Source organism: Nilaparvata lugens, chromosome 5 (genome assembly GCF_014356525.2).
Source record: "Nilaparvata lugens isolate BPH chromosome 5, ASM1435652v1, whole genome shotgun sequence".
In the NCBI taxonomy this organism is placed as follows: Eukaryota; Metazoa; Arthropoda; class Insecta; order Hemiptera; family Delphacidae; genus Nilaparvata; species Nilaparvata lugens.
Window position 1 is genome coordinate 2,339,328 of NC_052508.1, and position 19,229 is coordinate 2,358,556.

General features: G+C 34.8%; 1 protein-coding gene across 5 annotated transcripts in view; it reads right to left on the reverse strand.

Moving 5' to 3' along the window:
* LOC111050043 (glutamate receptor ionotropic, NMDA 2B) overlaps positions 1 to 19,229 on the reverse strand; it is a 345,263-nt gene that overhangs the window by 123,502 nt on the left and 202,532 nt on the right. For all 5 annotated transcript variants that reach the window (XM_039429685.1, XM_039429686.1, XM_039429687.1 and 2 more), the window contains one exon: positions 8,615 to 8,798. In XM_039429685.1, the coding sequence (XP_039285619.1) occupies positions 8,615 to 8,798 (184 nt within the window). The remainder of the gene's footprint in view (positions 1 to 8,614; positions 8,799 to 19,229) is intronic.

Consider the following 19,229-nt stretch of genomic DNA (forward strand, 5'->3'; position numbering starts at 1 on the left):
TAGATAAACATAAAATCATTGACAACAATCAATATGGTTTCCAAGCAAATAGTTCAACCAAAGATGCGGTAATCCATCTCAACAATATAATTTTTGATAACTTTAATAGAAACAAAAAAACACTGGCTATTTTTATGGACTTATCCAAGGCCTTTGATACAGTTCCTCACAACATACTCCTCTATAAACTGGACAGAGTGGGTGTAAGAGGTTCTGTGAATAAGTTATTCTCAAGTTACTTGTCGAATAGGAAACAGTATCTCACTTTAAATGGACAGACAGACATCAGTTACACCTCTCAGTTCGGTACTCCTCAAGGGACAGTACTATCCCCGATTTTGTTTCTCATCTATGTAAACGACCTGTTAAAATTAAACCTTGAAAATTGTACTATTTTATCTTTCGCCGACGATACAACTTTGATTTTTAGCGGAGACACATGGGAAGAAACGTTCAAAGTTGCAAATAATGGTTTGAAAATAGTTCAACAATGGCTTGAAGATCATATACTAACCCTAAATGCAAAGAAAACTAAATATATAACTTTCTCACCCACCGTAATTGGTCAACCATCAATAGATCTTGAACTTTCTATAAAAAAATCAAAGAAAAATAACAATGGCACCCAAATAATGAATGAGGTCGCCCACGAAAATATACCTTTGGAAAGAGTGCAATCTATAAAATATCTTGGTATTTTTGTAGATCGCCATATCAAATGGAACATTCACCTAGAATACCTCTGCTCAAAATTGAAATATCTCATCTATATTTTCTATAAAATAAATAAAATTAAAAACAGGAGATAATAAGAAAAATTTATTTTGCATATGCACATTCCTTATTCCAATATATCATTGAGGTGTGGGGTGGAGCTTTTGATACGCACTTGAGAAAACTGTTTGTCCTCCAAAAACATATTATAAGAGCAGCTCTAGGGAGACCACGTTTGTACCCAAGCCGAGATATTTTTATTGAACTTGATGTACCAACATTGAGGCAAACGTTCATGAAAACCGTAATACTCTACATAAACAAGAATCACTCTCTATTTTCAGCTCGCACTACCCCTTACAATATGCGAGTAAATCATTTCAATAGATATAATATGCATTTGATCAAGCTCACTACATGTAGGCATCAATTCTTTTATTACTGTAATCTTTTCATCAACTTAGTTCCGTCAAATTTCATTATAGAAAAACCAACTGGTAAATATCACAAAACTGTGGAAGAGTGGATAAACAGGAATTTCTTTTTTAAATTAACGCTACAATAGATTTAGTTACTCTTAAGTATTCTTTAGTTATTCGTAAGTTTTTGATGATGTTCAATCATATATATATATATCATTATTTAAAAAGCCAAATAGAATAAGTATTCTACAAATTTTAGTTAAGCGCTAAACTTGTTAAATCTAATAATGTAGACTCACTGCTGGCTCTCAAGTTCTTACTTATGCCAGCAGTAGCCAAAATAAAGATAAATTAAGTTTTGATCTAATAATTAAGTTTGAGTTTTTCTTATTTGTTTATCACTTTGTAACTTAATATATTATAATACTGTAATTTTGTTTTGGCAATAAATTGTTTGTTTTCTCTTTCTTATGAAGACTGGAGAATGAATATTCTATTTACTAACTAAATATTCATCTCAACTTTCCGCTTTACAAACTACTAGAACCGTCCTACGAAGTGATAACTCTTGATTAAAACATGATTACATCTTTCCCACGTTGAATGAATCGGGATTTGCCAACGTCGAGTTAATTCTTTGGACTGTGATTGATATCCTGTCAGAAGTAATGATTTGAATTCAGGATAAGAGTAATTGGAGAGCGAGTACAGTAATTGCACATACATGAGTCTTCTCAACTTCTCAATAATCCTATTACTCTTGAGCTCACCAAGTGCACAGTTGCCTGAATGAGAGTAGCTGGCTTTGTGAAGGCTGTTGATCTCGTTATAATTCAACGAAAATGCCTTCAAATCCCATGAAATTTGGAACCATTCCAACTGATTGTAAAGAGGGAGGATTGAACATTTCTGTCGACCAGCACCGAATAAAAGGGATCCGATATTTCATTCTCTTTTGCATAGCAGACAATGGGTCAGCAGTCAGAGCAGCTTCGGGGTTCAAAGCTCTATGTGACCTGCAGACCCGGTATTCCACCTTTATGATTCCTCATTCCCATTCATATCATGAGTTGCTGTGGAAGATTACATGCTTCATGTAATATATTACATTTTTTCAATAGATAATCAAAGTTTAATGTACCGTGGAATGGATAAAATTCAAATTACACTGTTTGATCAAAAACAAACAGAGATCAATGGATGGAAAACTCTCCTTTCTCTAACGTTTCATTTCCGATTAGCGATTGTTGTATAGGCTACTCTCTGAGATACATTTCCAGTTCATGACTGAGCAAACGAAAGCTAGACATTTCTGGAGTTTCAAGCTGTAATCATTACGTGAATATTTCATTGGTACTTCTTATTTATCAAGGAAGACAATGAATTACCATTGAAAGGTATTCTCCCAAATATAACTTCTATTGTAAAATTAATATCAGGGAATAAGGTATTTGTAGTTCATTCTTGAACTGTTTGATTATGAACTTAGTTTGACAATTCAATAGGATATTGACTTTGAATAGTATTGAACCTAATGTTGGATGAAAATGAAAAGCTCTCTAACAAACTCATAAAAATATGAATTTGCTAGACATTTTCATTCGCTAGTCTGTTTTTTTTCAAATGAAGTATTTCAAAAATAGCCATAGAGACTATCTGTTGTATTCCAAACAATAGCCGCATCAGATAATATTACGACATGTATGTTATGAAATCATGATGAGGTTGAATCATCCTAGAACCTCAAAAAAAACAATAATACTGATTATCTATTGATGACAAGAAGCCTGCAACAGACAACTCCGCTAGTGGGAAACTTCCATTGAGTATTGAATATACAATATTCATATTGAACAATTCCCACTTTCTTCCGACACCGAACGTCATGCATGTCAAGTGACAGATTACCATGCAGCATTTTGCGGTTCATCTCGTCGTAGGAAATTCCTTTGCATGTAACATCAGTCTTCAATCTTCGATGCTATTTCCATACCACACTTCATATCATACAATATGCAGTAGAAGTTTATTCCATGTATATCACACAGTCTCAGCGAAAAAAACAATAACTGATCATGAATTCTGACAACTCAATCTACTTTCATCAACCAAAAAATAATCTGGAATAAATTATGAAAATTATAAGATAAGTAAGTTATCAATCAGTCGAAGAAAAATATAGTGGTATACCCCCATTCCGATACTCTTTTATATATAATTTTATGCAGAAGCTCATTCAATCAATACCCAATATGAGGATATCATGAATCGATTTTGAAGTATCACAATTATATCCAATTGAAAGTTTCAGAAGTTTTCAAGTGCCAAATAGATTCAATTCATGTTGCAAACTTCATTTCAAATGGAAAAATTCTTAAAACTTCTCACGAAGATTCTATGAATGAATATACGTAAGAATAGTGCCTTGTAGATTAGAGCCTATTTCAGAAAATAGGCTAAATAGACCGATAATTTCAAAGACTACTGCTATAGTTTTAAGTAAAGATAGGCTTACAGGTTTCTCAATGAATGTTCTGAGTTTTCATGAGCCTTGTATGGCCGTATTGCTACTCTAACACCTCGTAACTGCATCTTTTCGACACATTTGATATTCTGTTGATTGAAGTGCTCCATTTAATAGACGGTACATTGGCATTGATCTCACTCCCTCTAGCTTTGCCTGGCTCAACAAGCTTCACCTAATACAGCAGAAGCTGTTCAGATGGAAATTGAAAATCATCGCGCCACTGTTTGTAGTCGGAGTTGGTAAACGTGACCCAGATTGTCAGTCAGATTCGCAAACAGGCTACGTTGCTGCCACCTTCCTATTCGCAATTGGCACTCTCTCCACCACTGGTGACTACATGTTGAACAGGGAAGAGGAACAGTGTGTGACAATATGATGAACAGGGTAAAAGAACAGTGTGAGACAATATAATGGAAAGGGAAGAGGAACAGTGTGCAACAATATGATGTACTGGAAAGAGGAACAGTGTGAGACAGTAAAATGATGAACAGGAGAAAAGGAACAGCACAGAGTGAGAGGGATTGCTAGATGAAGGGAAGGGTAGATTCTATTGGGTGCAAATTATGCTCTGTTCATGCTTATCCGTATCTATTCTGATGTCGCTACTACAAGGTCATAGCTCTTTGAATCAATAGGGAGACATTAGGATGGCAATATTGTCAAACAGTTGAGTATAATAAGGAAAATTGGACTAAACATCCACAAACACATAAGCAGTGCCAATCAAAAGCAGTAAAAGAAGAACGTGAGTAGTTGGCATGTTGATATTTTCTTCAATTATTTTCGTTATATCCAACAATGTTCTTCACCAAACGAGATTCAACAAAATAAAAGTTATTGGAATTGGATAAATCTTCCGGATATTGTAGTATGATTATTTTGGAGCCTCCAGATGACTAAATAGATCCGATATTTCTCGACATTATTAGAATTACAGACGATTTTTTGAAAATCGACATATTTTTGCCGCCATCTTGTTTTTTCATGATGACAAACATTTTTGCGATTGCCATCATGGATAATCTCTTTCTACACTACAATACAAAGAGATTGATACCATTCCCAAGTCTGTACCTTCAAGGAGTCATGAGTTACACGGTTTTCTAATTATGTTGGGATTGGCATTTTGTGGAAAAAGTGTGTTTTCAGCTGCAAACAGTACTTTTCTCTCTTTCTTCTGATGACGCTTCAACCGTGGAATATGAACTTACAGCCTTCAATTAGATGTAATTTTGAAGCTTCGGAAATATTCTAAGACACTGTACCAATAACACTAGTGTATGTCCACTGCAAATACATTACCAGGGTGGAAAGTGGAATATTGTCCTCGAAAAATGCATGTTTCAAGTTTTTGAAGTTGGATAACATGAAAAGAGTAGTCGAAATGAGACGATTCTCTCGATCTCTCGAACATCATAGTTTGGTTAATTCTAAACACTTTGGTGATAAATCCATCCAAAGTTGAAAGAACGCTCTAGATTTCATAGATTAAAAATTTATCTGTAACTCTTGCACAAAAAAAGTTATAATGGAATGAAATTTGAAAAAGAATTGGAAAATTTTTTCATGGCATTTGAAGGTTATAATTTAGAAAATATGCGTTTTAGAGGAAAATTGTATAGACAAGAATTGTAGAGAAAGATTTTAAAAACATTTTCGACTGAAAAAACGGTTGAATATCTTCAACGGTTTTTAAAATACAAGCGATATAGCAAAACCCTGAAAATTTTGGCGGCCATCTTGTTTCCGAGGTGTTTGCCTGTGATTTCGACTTATCACCATCACGATCCTATTATGCTAGTCCTAACGAAGAAATTGAGATATCTTCACGGCTGTTACCCAAAAGTGACCACGGAGTGCCTTATTCATGACATGTTCGCCCGGACTATATATACAGAGTGAGTCATATGTATAGGAACCCTTCAATAAGTTGGCGACTGTTGTAGATATAAAACTGTAACTCTCAGGATGAGTTATTGATCAGATAATTTTCCTTCTGACGTACAACTTAATTTCAACCCCTCATAAGGGGGTGACTTAGGGATTGTAACTCGAATATTTTGATTGTAAACATTCATTGTGTGTGGTTCATCATTTCAAAGGCCTTTTCAAAACGAATAAGATGACATCAATAGAATTTTTCAATTTTCAATTTTTCAATTTTCTATGATACTTTTATCCAAAATGGTAGCTGATTAAACTTTATCAATTATTTCTTCATAAAAACTAAAACTGAGGCAGAGTACCGTATTTGACCAATAACTCATCCTGGAAGTTACAGTATTATATACAACAGTCTGCAATTTATTGAAGGGTTCCCATACATATGACTCACTCTTTATATCAAACTCATTCATCCATTGATTCATATTTTTCTGCATGTATTGGCATTTTTTTGGGACCGTGCAAATGCAATAAAATAATTTTAAATGTAAGAGTTCTATTGCAATTTCTTGTACCTCATCCACACAACAAGATCCATATTGATATTATACAAAAACCTTCTTATTCTATTCTTGGCTAACTTATATTCACAAAGAACCTATTTATTATTACATATTCCAAAAATATTTATTTATATATATATATATTTAAATATATCATTTGTAAGCTGTTCTGAATAGTGAGTTGTGTTTTTCTGGCTCTAAATTTTGTCAAATTACGCAAAAATGTTCCAATTAATGGTGATTTGAGTGTGATATTTTTGGTTTTCATTCTGTTTTTAACCGTCAAAGTTAAAAATTCTCAGTTTTCGTTGTTTTTCAGTGAAAATGGACTAAATTTTAGGAAAGTGAAACCATAACCCTATTTTGGACATTTAAAATGTTATCTAAATTTAGGAGCGAAATAGTACAAGGAGTATTCTTAGTTTTTCTTTCCCAATCAGTGCTACTTTGTAAAAATTATAAATAAATAAATTATAAATTTTACTCATTCCATCTCCTAAAAATCTTATCATTTGTAAGGTGGTTTAACCTCTCAGATCTGCGAAAATGATGAATTAAGTGTCATGACCATAATAATATGATAATTCGAAGAAAACCCAATGCCTTTGAAGTGGAGCTACTATAAACCCGAGACAAAAACTGAGCTTGGCTTAGTGCACACCTATAAACTCGACTTATCGATCCCATCTGTCTTATTTTACATTCTGGAGCAATTCCACTCGGGAAAATAGCCGTTACCTTTAATGGAGAGAGGCAATGAGAGAGTGTTTCACAGAGAAGAGTGAGAAAGAGAGAGAGTGTTTGAGGGAGATATGGTGAAGAAGTGAGGAACAGCGAGAACGAGTGAGGGTGTGCGTTCATAAAAAAGATATCGTTTACCTTTGCTGGGGATTAGTGAAGCATTAGCCTGATTATCGATCATGCAGTTTTTATGCACCAGCTCACTTTATCACAACCTTTCTGGGGTGGAATCGTTATTCAAGAAAATAACCTACAGAGAAACGTGACTCCCTTTCTCAACATGGTATTATTCCAGAACGGACATTTTCTGAGTCAATAAATTGTCACTGAGTACTCAGATTTATGGTCAAAACTGTGTTACTCCTGTAATGGAATTGATTAATTGTTGGTTGAACTAATTTGATTTATGATGTAATTTAAAATTTGTAACAAAATAATTAATATTGATTGTATTCAACAAGAATTACAGGTCCTAACTCTCTAGGAGTTGGATACAGAAATTAATAAAAGATAATGCTGTTATATTATAATTGATAAATAAGATGTACTGATCAAATAAATGAGGGGTTAAATATCGCTTGGCTAACGAGAGGTTAAATTTGGATCTTACTCTTTATCTCATGAGAAAGGTTTTAATTGTAAAATAATTAAATGTAGAATGAATAATATAATATTTATTGATAATTTAAAAAGAATTATTTTCAAAAGATAAAATATGATTTCAAATAATATTGACAAGATATACCCTCAGATAAAAATAATATAATTAATTTGGCACTCACTCTACCCAAATGGGAGACTCTCTCAGTAGGGAGAAGTCGGGCTGGTTGATCTGTTGTAGATGTTTCCAGGTCCCGTCCTTACCACCGACTGCCTAGAGCCTCTCATTTTTTCCATAATTTTACTTGTCATGAATTTTCACCGTCGTCAACAATTTATCTATTCATTGTGAAAATTCATGGCAAATAATAAAAATTATGTAGTTCTATTACACTCCTAAGAAGCCACAATAAATTTCATATGTTATTCAGTGTGGATGAAATTTATAGTTGTAGCTTTTTCAAATGAGTGACTCCTTTCTGGAATAGCATATTTTCTGAGATTGTAAAACAGATTTGAGATTTCCATAGGAGTGAGTTGCCAAGATAAGAATGCATTATGCTTCATGGCGCATTTGGAAATTCAATTTTGTTGGATTTGTAATTTATTATACTCCTTAGATGTGTTATAATCCACAAATATAATAAAGCTACAGATGGGAGCTAAAATATTATAGCCTATACCTTGGTTATCTGTTTGCCTATCGAAATAATGGGAGTGAATGAAAGCTTTAATTGAATGTATAAAATATAGATAGTATATTAGAATTAGAAAATTGGATAATGAAAATCTTGAACTCTGGTCTTGAAGTAAACTGAGTAGAAAAGCATACATTTGCATTTTTAATATTTCATTCCTTGATATATCAGTTAATTGAAATATACTACCATAACCGAAAAAGATAATCTGTTCTCTGGAGAGAAGTATTATGTTGCTCTACTTCTAGAGGTGAACCTCTGACCACATCAGCTCAATCCTGGATCCGCAGCTGCACAGTAGTCAGTAGTCAGTAATCAGTAATCAGTAGTTAGTGATCAGTAGTCAGTATTCAGTAGTCAGTGGTCAGGAAGTCAGTTGGTAGGTATCAGTTATATCAAACATTCATCCCTATCCATTCCAGAATAAATAAGGACTTTAGATGTATTGTGTTTGGGTCTACTTACTTGTAAAAGCGATCACCAGCTTTCCAGCGTGACTCCCCCACTCCTTCGCAGGATAACTGGGTGTTGAGGGATGCGTTCGCGTTCTTCGGATCACTCAGATAGTCTTCCACACCGTAGGCATACACCTTGATGGCAGTTGAGATCTCGGTGAGTAAACGGTTGCTTGATGTGTCGAAGTGAACGCCTGAATATTAACAAAAAAAAAAAAAACATATTAAATGAAAACTACGAGTACTATAAAATCATATTCTAGGACTCCGGGGACCTCGAAACATGTAGAGAAATTGAAATTGGGGTACACTGCACTCATCAGCTCTGCAGGTCGCTACAACCCTTGGCCTCCCTCTCCAACCCTCCCGATCTTCAGCCTGCCTTTTTCAGTTACGAGTTCCAAGTGTTCTCAAATCCCGCTCTACATTATCTGTCAATCTATTCCTTGGCCTCCCTTTTCTCCTTATATTGCATATTATTTCTTTCCATATACATTGGCAATCCTCTCATCAATAATTCTCACTTGAAATTGGAGTATCCTAATAATTTTTGAAAAGCAATTCTCTCCTTACTCTTCTGAAATGACAAGGAGAGTAGGAATGGACGGTGAAGGAATGGATACAATAATCCTCGATCCTTGCATTTCAAAATCAACAAATTTCTCAAGCACCTATTTCAAAAAACAATAGCAATCTTGACAATAGCAAAGAGTATTAATATTTCAAAAAACAAAAGCATTATTGCAATAGCAAAGTATTCATAAACATTGAGTTTATTCTGATATTCTATTCCACCCCAAAGCCTTCATTACTGATAACCGCTTTCAGTAAAGTTCCTAATAACTTCCTCAAAGACAAAAACAAATTTAAGAATAATACTCAGAGCAGTGTATTCTATTTAAAACTCAAAAATGGGTGATTCCTATCTGGAATCATAAGGTGTTCATATACAATCATTGAGAATGAAAATCTTGTTGGGATGGAAACGTTTTTATAACGGATCATGATTCTATAGTATCCAGCTTGAATACTCGTAAACTTAAAATGGACTATGTAAATGTGAGAGTTAATAACATGATTATTAATTTCAAAACATGTATATTCAGTGTAGACAATGTTGTTGGAGATGATAACAACACGGATAATAATGATTTCGGTGTCTGAACTTGCCGTTGGCTCAAAAGCCAGAGCTTAGGACTACCACTTCCACTGTCAAGCGCAATGTAATGTAGCAGCATGGATTATTCAATTAATCTAATGACATGAAGAGCTAAGGTTGCCGTTGCCCTTCGTCTGATGGATGATACCATAGTCAACAAAGCCTGCAAGCTCATTGATCCTCATGCTCCAAGTCAATCAATCTACGACAAACCCTGTCATCGGGTAAGATAATCAAGGTTGAGTTACATGGCTATCACGGGAGAGCAACGGGCACAATTATGTATAAACGATTAACGTAACTGATTCAAAGTCAATTGCTGGTGATGATAGAAAGTGCTTCCAATTAATAACAATCTCAGTAACAGCCTACAACATAATTACACAATCCAAATGGGCTAAATAGGAAAGTGATTAGAAGGGACCACAGAAGCAACTTGGATTGTGGAGGAAAACATAAAAACATTCACACCCTTTCTTCATAATTTCTTCCATTCCTATCCTCATTCACAACGAAAGCTGTTCAATTTTCCTTCACGAATTTCCTCTTATACCATACCAGAGAAAACCTAGATTCTTTTATTTCATGACCATGCCTAGGAAGTTGACATTGATCATCATATACGGATCATCTGTTCTACGGTTTCAGTTTCTGTCCTACGTAGCGTAGTGAAGAGACATTCTAAGGATCTCGTCGAATAAATACCAGTTACATAACTTTTAATAAACTTCAACTGATAACCGTGGACATAAAATACTTGATTTCGTGTGCTATCGAGGTTGAATAAATTATGATAAATTTTCTAGTTTGTTCGGATTCAATCACTTTCTATTTTCAAGAAATGGGGACTCCTGAATATTAAACATTTCATCGAAATGTGAGATTCTATTTGATTTTCTTTACAAGGAAATAATCCATTGAGCGATCCACATCACTCACCACCATCATAAATATTATAGCAGTATTAGATACGAGTATGCAATATTATGCGATTATTAGCTTTCTGCGATGTTACGAATGTCAACGTTTCAAAACGTTCAATGAATTATGTACTCAAGATAAAAAATCGATTATTGGGTATAGTGAGAGGGAAACACAACAAATCCTCTTCAAAATCTTTGAATGGTTAGACTATTTTGCTGATATCGTTTCCAGGAAGAGTGAAACGGGAGAGCAGAGGTGGCTGGCGGTTAATGCCGGCATTCCAGGAATGCGGACAATCATCCAAGTCTCAACACCTCTACATAATTACACCTGGCCCTTGGAATAATTAAACCATCATTCCTTAACAAAAGAATCGATTATTGAGTGACACTACAAAACCAACCGGAAATTGTATCACTGTTTCTTTCCAAACCCTTATCTGATCCATATTGTTTAGCATAGTTTGGACGCTAAGATGGCTTGTGTTTGTGCAATGTTGAGGGAAATTGGAATATAACAAACATAAATTAATGTAACAAACAATTCAGTTCATGACTTCTGTCAATTTATTCAACTCATTTAATTTGTAACTGGAAGATTATAACAACATAAGCTTTATTGTCTATTGTTTGACAAAGCTTTCACATAATATGGATATATTATATCCTTTTTAAAAGTATGTATTCGATATTCAAGGTTTGCAGGCAATAGGTTAGCTGCTCGGCTGTTGTAGATGAAAATAATAAAGGTCTTCGAGGAAGGAAAAGCATCGACACAATACGGAGGATTGTAGAGATGCTTCCCTTCCTCAAAGATCTCTATCATGTCCAATTCAAATGTGTGAAGGATGAATTGAATTGTGATTATTCATGCATTCACTGCAATTGTTCGACCTCCATAAAAAAACTAAACAATTGCCAGAAAAATAATCTGGATTATTCGAAAAACCTGTGATAGGCCCTATATTATTATTTTCTAGTCCTGATGAGTTCTAAATTTATTCTCGTATAAATGGATTAGGAGGATAGAGAAAGAAGGAAGAAACAGCTGGTGACCCCTGAACTCTACTCGTGAAAATAATTAAAATTCAACCCTTGATTCCACTTCACGACCACACTTTTTTCAGTCACCGTAGCTTCTACAATTGTAAATTTGTTCTTGAATGATGATGTTAACAAAAGCTCCAGGATTAGTAAAGTCAAACTCAATTCAATTAATGTTGTGATCTTAATCCACGATGGTATGATGTTGGGATATACGGAGCTCAAGCTCTCTAGCTAAATAAATGGATGTAGTGGTAGATTTTAAATTTACGTTTTAACGATTCTACATTTTAAAGATTTCAAATTTGTTCTTGAATGATCCCACAAAAGCTTTAGGATTGTTAAAGACAAACTCATTCTAAGAACTCGAATTTAAGATCACATTATGATCGAATATTTGGAGCTGAAGTTGAAAAAAGATAAAGTAGTAGATCAATAGTGGAAAAGGCCAATGCAAAAGCCGAAAGAAGCCAGTGACTAACAAATTGATTTTCACAAGTTGATCTCGCCAAGTAAATGACTCGATTCGTAAGTAAACGGTGACAGCAATGAAAAATCGCAAAAAAGCCGCCAGAAGTGATAATCCGTTATTCTCAGGCCTGTCCTGCTATAGAGTAGAAATATAGATAGTGCCATCGTTTCACTCTAGGCCAACCCTCCCTAATGACTTCCATGGGTGATCTTTCACCATTCACTTCTTATTCCAGCATTACTTTTTTATTGTGTTGCTGACCAAACTTATATAGCTTCATTAATCTTTTCACGATAAATTCCTGCTGGAAATCGATTTCTGCCTTCAACCAGGTGTGAACTCATGACACGAGAAACTACGATAGAAGAGATTGATCTCTCCAGAAAATTCCTCCCTGCTCCGAGAACAAGCTTTGCAATACACGTAGGAATAGTAACGAACAAATTACATGAGTGTTCGAAGAGAATCTATTCATTTAGGTGCTTGTGAATTGTAGAAACGATGGGGAAGTAAATAAAAATTAGGAGAGAATAAGAGATAGGCTATTCAACTTTGTACGATTTCATTGGAAATCTGTCCTCCCATCTGACAAAGACCTGGTCAAAAAAACGTAAGTAATTTATTGATTGTTAAAGCACTGAAATCGGAAATGATATGGAATTCATCCATGATCGGATAAAAGTTTAATATTATATATCTGCTGGGATAAAAATACAGTAGTTTCATCTCCACAAAATTAATCAATTGCTCTGTAACTTCAACTAACGATAAGAAATCGAGAGCATAGAAATTTGCATTTTGTGTGTTGTCACGTTATTCTTTATATTAAAATAACGATTAGCCTCCTGCTTGGCATCAGTCGGTAAAGCATGAGATTTAATATAATTAGGGCGTGGTTTTCTAATAGTATTCAGTCTTAAAAATCTTGATAGGCCTAGATATGGGCTTCTCCAATAACTCTTGTAATTCAATAAATAATAATATATATATATATATATGATACTTATACTATAGAGATGAGGAATATAAAATAAATTGCACACCATGAAATTTCACACATATATTACACAAATAATGCAAAGATCAATCGAGGCAAAAAATATATATAGAGCGATAAAAAATATAATATAAAAATAGAACAATATTTGAAATCAATAAAAATATCACAGGCTAAACTTTATATTCTAGATTTGTGGCACGAATCATTACCATGTGCCTTTATCTTGAAATCATATGCATTCTTTTGCATGTAGCTGTGACATGTACTTGCTAATACTTGTCGGCTTGGATAATTCAATCAAAAATATGTGCTCTAAGATCAGCTTGATAAATTAGCCACTAATAATCCAAATATATATATATATTAAAATCTCTAGTATTTAGTAGATTTATTTGTATCGAATATATATTTTCATCTCAGGGTGCAAGATTCGGCACCTGACGGAATAGGTAGAGCCATTCATCTAGTGAATTAGAACTATGATAAATTATCGCAAATTGTATTGCAAAAAATTAAATATTGTATGCATACGTTTGATAGCCTAGATTTCGTACTTCTTTGATTAAATAGAAATTTCTAAAATATTGATCTATATTTTTCTTTCAATTAATACCTTTAATACTAATTTTTTACTTGCGCAAGTATTACTCTTATTAATTTCTCAATTTATAATAACCCTTTCGGCGAGCTAGCTTTGATCATCAGATTATTTCGAAGCACTAGGGCGCCCATCACTAAATTCAAATTTAATCACTCACGTGTCGAAAATCTTCTTGTAAGCCGCCGATGTCGATCCAACTCCATGTGGTCCGGGAATATGGTAGCCGGAATCGTCTCCTCCAAGGGGTTATAAATTTAATTAAAATGAAAAATGACTTCTGCTTCACAATAGCATCACGAAGTCTTTTAAGAAATCTAATAATTTACTTTAACTTTAACTTTTTACAAAAATTATTAATAAGGTACTTCGCTCTAAAATATTTGGGGTCCTCTTATGGTGGCATTTGGCTGGCGAGTGCTGGTTCTTCCTTCTCAAGTTTTACAGATTCTCTTTCCGACTTTCAAATTAGCATAAAATTTAAATATCTCAATCCTCCGCCATTAAATTCAAATAGATCTTACAAAAAATGCCAAAATATTGCTTAGATTATATGATTAATAATTTCTTTGCATTCGAGCCATATTGATAACATAGATTACACAAATTTTTACACGAAAACTAGTACATTTATATAAATATATATAAATATTTTTGAATTGGCCTACAGTTGCCGCCTATTAACTGCCGTTTTACTATTGGTGCATGCAAATTTTATTCGGTATTCATGCGCCTGGTAACTCTTATTTCCTGAATACATTAATTATTTTTATTTGGTTTTTTATTTATGCTCTTTGCATGCTAGTTAATATTCTATACATTAATATTAATTCCATGCTACCTAATAATTAGCCACGTGGACGGGTGTTTTTTCACATTGCACACCATCTGATTGCAATAAAGCTCTGCCAAGGGGTTTTGGTCAGATTCTACGTTCTTCGGTTTGATCGATCTCTAGGTCACCGATCCGTGAATACATCTATATAACCTCAATCTTCAAATATTTTATAAATAATCTATTTATGAGTAGTAAACTTCCTTCAAATCCCTTTTAAGTTCTTGTACCATTTAGCCAGAACAAGCTGATGCTATCTTATCTTGATTATTATCTGCTTGGCGATATTAGCCAATTACTTTATTTTTAGACCTATTACTATTTCTGTTAGGGCTTTTCATCTACCCAGATTTAAATATGTTACACGCGCCCCTGGGTTTGAATTCAAAATATTTGAGAATCACAATGTTTTTAATGAAAACCCACCCTTCAAATACATTGATATACACTATACTTTATTTATAAATTATACTCTCCTACTTCTATCACATTTCGCAGACATATTTGCTGCATCTCCTTTATACCTTTATCAAAAACAATAACAAATTCTCCTCCTCAACACACATAAAAATATCATAAATATAAACTTCTAAACGTACTCCTCCTGACACCATTTACAACACAGTAATTTTTGAATTCGCCGCTTGCAGGGCTGCCAACTTAACTACACACATTTCATAATTCTCATAAATGATTCCTTTTAGACAATAATTTCGATTCATAAACTTCTGGGCTTATATCTTATAGTATTTCTTAGGTCTTAATATAAATAATTTTCTATACATCAGGTACAATACTTTCTTTTGCTAATGGCTCTTTGGTTTTGGTAACTGGTATTCACTTTAAGTCTTTTCAGGTAACAAACGTGGCATAATTAAAAGTAATAAATATAAAAACATATAAATAAATATATCGACATTAATAAATATAATAAATAACAATAATAAATAACTCTTTGGGTACAGTACTTCTTTTTATAAACATATGTTCAACAGATATTACATTCATTTGATTTGGGTGGCTTTGGTCAGCTGTTCGCTGTTCTACAATTCATAGTGTTACATGTTACAGCAGAATTTGCTATCGACTTTCATAACTAACCTAACTGCTCAATTTTTTCTCTTAAAAAGGTAATTAACAAATTTTAATTTTATTATCCCCGCTTGTGTCCTTTTTTATCTGATGTATATAATTTAATTACATATTTAAAAATTGTTCTTTTCCTTATTGCAGGCTTCTGACGGCTGGAAGGAATTAAAACATTGGATTGTTGCCACGAGGTCCTATACCAATATTAAATTTATTAAGGAAGGTTAGTAATTGGCTTGATAGTGTTGTTTTCCTTTGACTTCTTATCATATTTATTTCAAATTCTGTGATATGGCTTAATATTGGCTACATTTTCCCACCAAACAATGTGCGTGTTCTCACTCTCTTGTAACTGAACTGTGTTATGCTGCGATATGGCTACTATAGTGAATGGCCCTGAATAATTAAAAAGAATTTGCGAGTTACTTTCTCCAAAGCATTTGATAACCTGTGGCTCTTTACTAAAACTTCATCTCCAATGTTATATGAAAATATTTTATAGGCTCGGTCGTGGAATCTCTTTCTGCTATCTGCCTTCTGCTCTAGCTTTAACCTTACCAGATGATGGATATTGGGGTTTGTTAACTTACTCACTTCTGATCTTGGAAAATCAATTAATTTTTCGATAAATGTATTATTCCTTTTACCGAATATGATCTCATAAGGCGTACGACCGGTGCTTTCATTTAGGCTATTATTATAGCATTCTTCTAAAAATGGTATATACCTAACCCATTGTTGGTGTTTTTCATTACAGTACGTCCGCATAAAACGAGAGATTTCTGCCATACGTCGCTCTACTGGGTTAGCGCTGGGGCTGTAAAGAGATGTCCTCGACCATTTAATATTAGCCAGGTGAAGTATTTCTTTCCACTGCTTGCTACAAAAATAGGTTGCGTTGTCTGATAGTACTCGTTTGGGCTTTCCTACTTCACTTGTCCATCTTTCCGTTATGCATCGGGCCAAAACTTCTCCGGTCAATTTGCCTATGGGAAATAGCATGGTATATTTTGAAAAAACACATGTAAGGACGAATATGTATTTTTTTCCGTATTGCGCCATGGGCAATGGACCATATATATCCGCTGATATCAATTCCAATGGTGCGCTGGGGAGAATGGGATTCATTTCACCTCTGATATGGTATCGCGGGTATTTGGCTTTCTGGCATATATCGCAAGCTTTCACTATTTTGGCCACTTTTTTATGCATGCTTTTAAAATAACAGCTTTCTTTTAGTAGGTGGAGGGTCTTCGTAGTTCCAAAATGTCCAATGCGTTCGTGAGCTTCTTTTATCAAATCTGTTTCCATATTAGCGGGGATAATTAGGCGCCAGTCGTAAGTATTTTTAGCCGGTCGGTGGAACATAAATCCTTTGTAGCGGGTATACTGTCGCAGGTAGTCGGGCGGTTCGGCAGCTCCTTCTTCCATCAGTTCACGGATCCGGGACAGTCTTGGGTCTTCATATTGGGCGATACGGATTCTTTCAGGTGTTAACATGGCGGTATGAATTCGTGGTTGGATATTGGGAGGATACGGTATGCTTTCTCCACTTTTTACGGCAAAACATCTTAGATTGGTATCTTGACAATATGTAGCGTCTATTTCTCTGGATAGAAAGTCGGCGGTCTGATTTCTCTTTCCTGGCAGATGGGTCAATTCGATGTCGTATTCTTGAAGCGCAAGAAACCATCTAGATAAGCGGTTGTGATTCAATTTGGCTGTCTTGAAAAATGTTAAGGCTTTGTGGTCGGTATTGATAAATATCTTATTGCCGAGTAACAATGTCCGGTACTTAATACATACTTCCACAATACTCAACAACTCTTTTTCGGTCACAGAATAACGACGCTGGGCTGGATTAAGTGTCTTACTAAAAAATGCTAACACTCCTTTCTCTCCTTGCTCATCTTCTTGGAAAATCTCTGCGCCTATCGCATAATCTGATGCATCGACATTCAAGAAAAAAGGTTTCTTTAGGTTAGGGTGTTTCAACACGACGGAATTTAGGAAGGCTTCTTTTAGTTGTTGGAATATAATCTCTTCTTTGTTAGTCCAAATCCAAGGCTTGGTACTAGACAGTATATGACTGAGTTGAGCAGTGTAGTGTGACATTTGTTTATTAAAACGGCGGTAGAATTGTAAAAATCCAATAAACTTTTGCAATTGTTTACGGTTGGTTGGTGATGGAAATTGTCTGATGGCTAATAATTTGTCCGGGTCCTGTGATATGCCAGTGGGTGTAATTATGTGTCCTAGATATTTCACCTCTCTCGCAAAAAATTCACACTTAGATAATTTGAGTTTCAATCCGCAATTTATCAATCTATCAAATACTATATCTAAATGTTGGCAATGTTCACGTATATTCTGTGAGGCTATTAATCCATCGTCCACGTACAATGTACAGTAGTCACTGATATCGTCTCCTAGCGCCTGTCTCAAACATCGTATGAATATAGCCATAGCATTTCTTAATCCAAACGCTAAACGAGTGAACCTATAATTGCGTCCATTAAACAGGAAAGATAAATAATCGCGCGATTCCGGTGCTACTTGGACTTGCCAATATCCTGCGCTCAGATCTACCGTTGAATATATGGTCTTGCCATGGAAGGTTTGCATAACTTGTTCAATTTGGTCTGGTCCTTCTCGGTCATCATCCAATATGCGGTTCAAGGCGCGAGCGTCCAGACAGAGTCTCACGGTTCCATCCTTTTTGGCTACACACACAATCGGCAAACTATAGGGTGCTGTGGATTCTTCTATAATTCCTAGTTGTTCCATGCGAGATATTTCTGCTATGGCGGCGGATCGATAGGTGAAGGGTATGGGGTATGATTTGCGGTAATACGTGTCGTGTGGTTTAACGTTGAGTGAACATTTGAAGTGAGTAGCTAGGCCAGGTTGTTCGGAAAAAACGTCTGCATTTTTGCGGAATACTTGAATTATTTCCTGTCTAGTGTCAGGGTGCCAATCGGTACGTTGATGAATTCTGTTTATCAGTATCTCTAACAATTCTTCGGTACTAGAGTCGGCTCTTGACGGTGCTCGGTCCTTCGTTGTTAGGCTTAATACCTCCATACACTCCATAGCATTTTCCATTCCGTGGATACCCCACTCCCTCGGCACGCCTTCCATGTAGTGAGCGAAATGTACCTCAGCGATTCCTTCAGTGCGTTTCTTCAGATCAAGGGGTACTATGACTTCGTATGCTTCGGTTTCGGTAAATGCATGAAATTTCGAGGTTTGGAAATTTAAACAGGCCTGGAAGTGTTGTAGAAAATCTGTACCTATTATTATGTGCGGACCGGAAACAGGTAATACAAGAAATGTATATGCGAATCGTTGTTGTTGAAGATTTATTTCCAGTAAACATTGAGTAGTTATATGTATTCGCCGTCCTGGACTGATACCTGATACATATACGTTGGTTAACGGTAGAGTAGCTAATTTTGTTTTTTCTTTCAGACGTTGGAATAAGTCTGTTTGTATGAGGCTACAT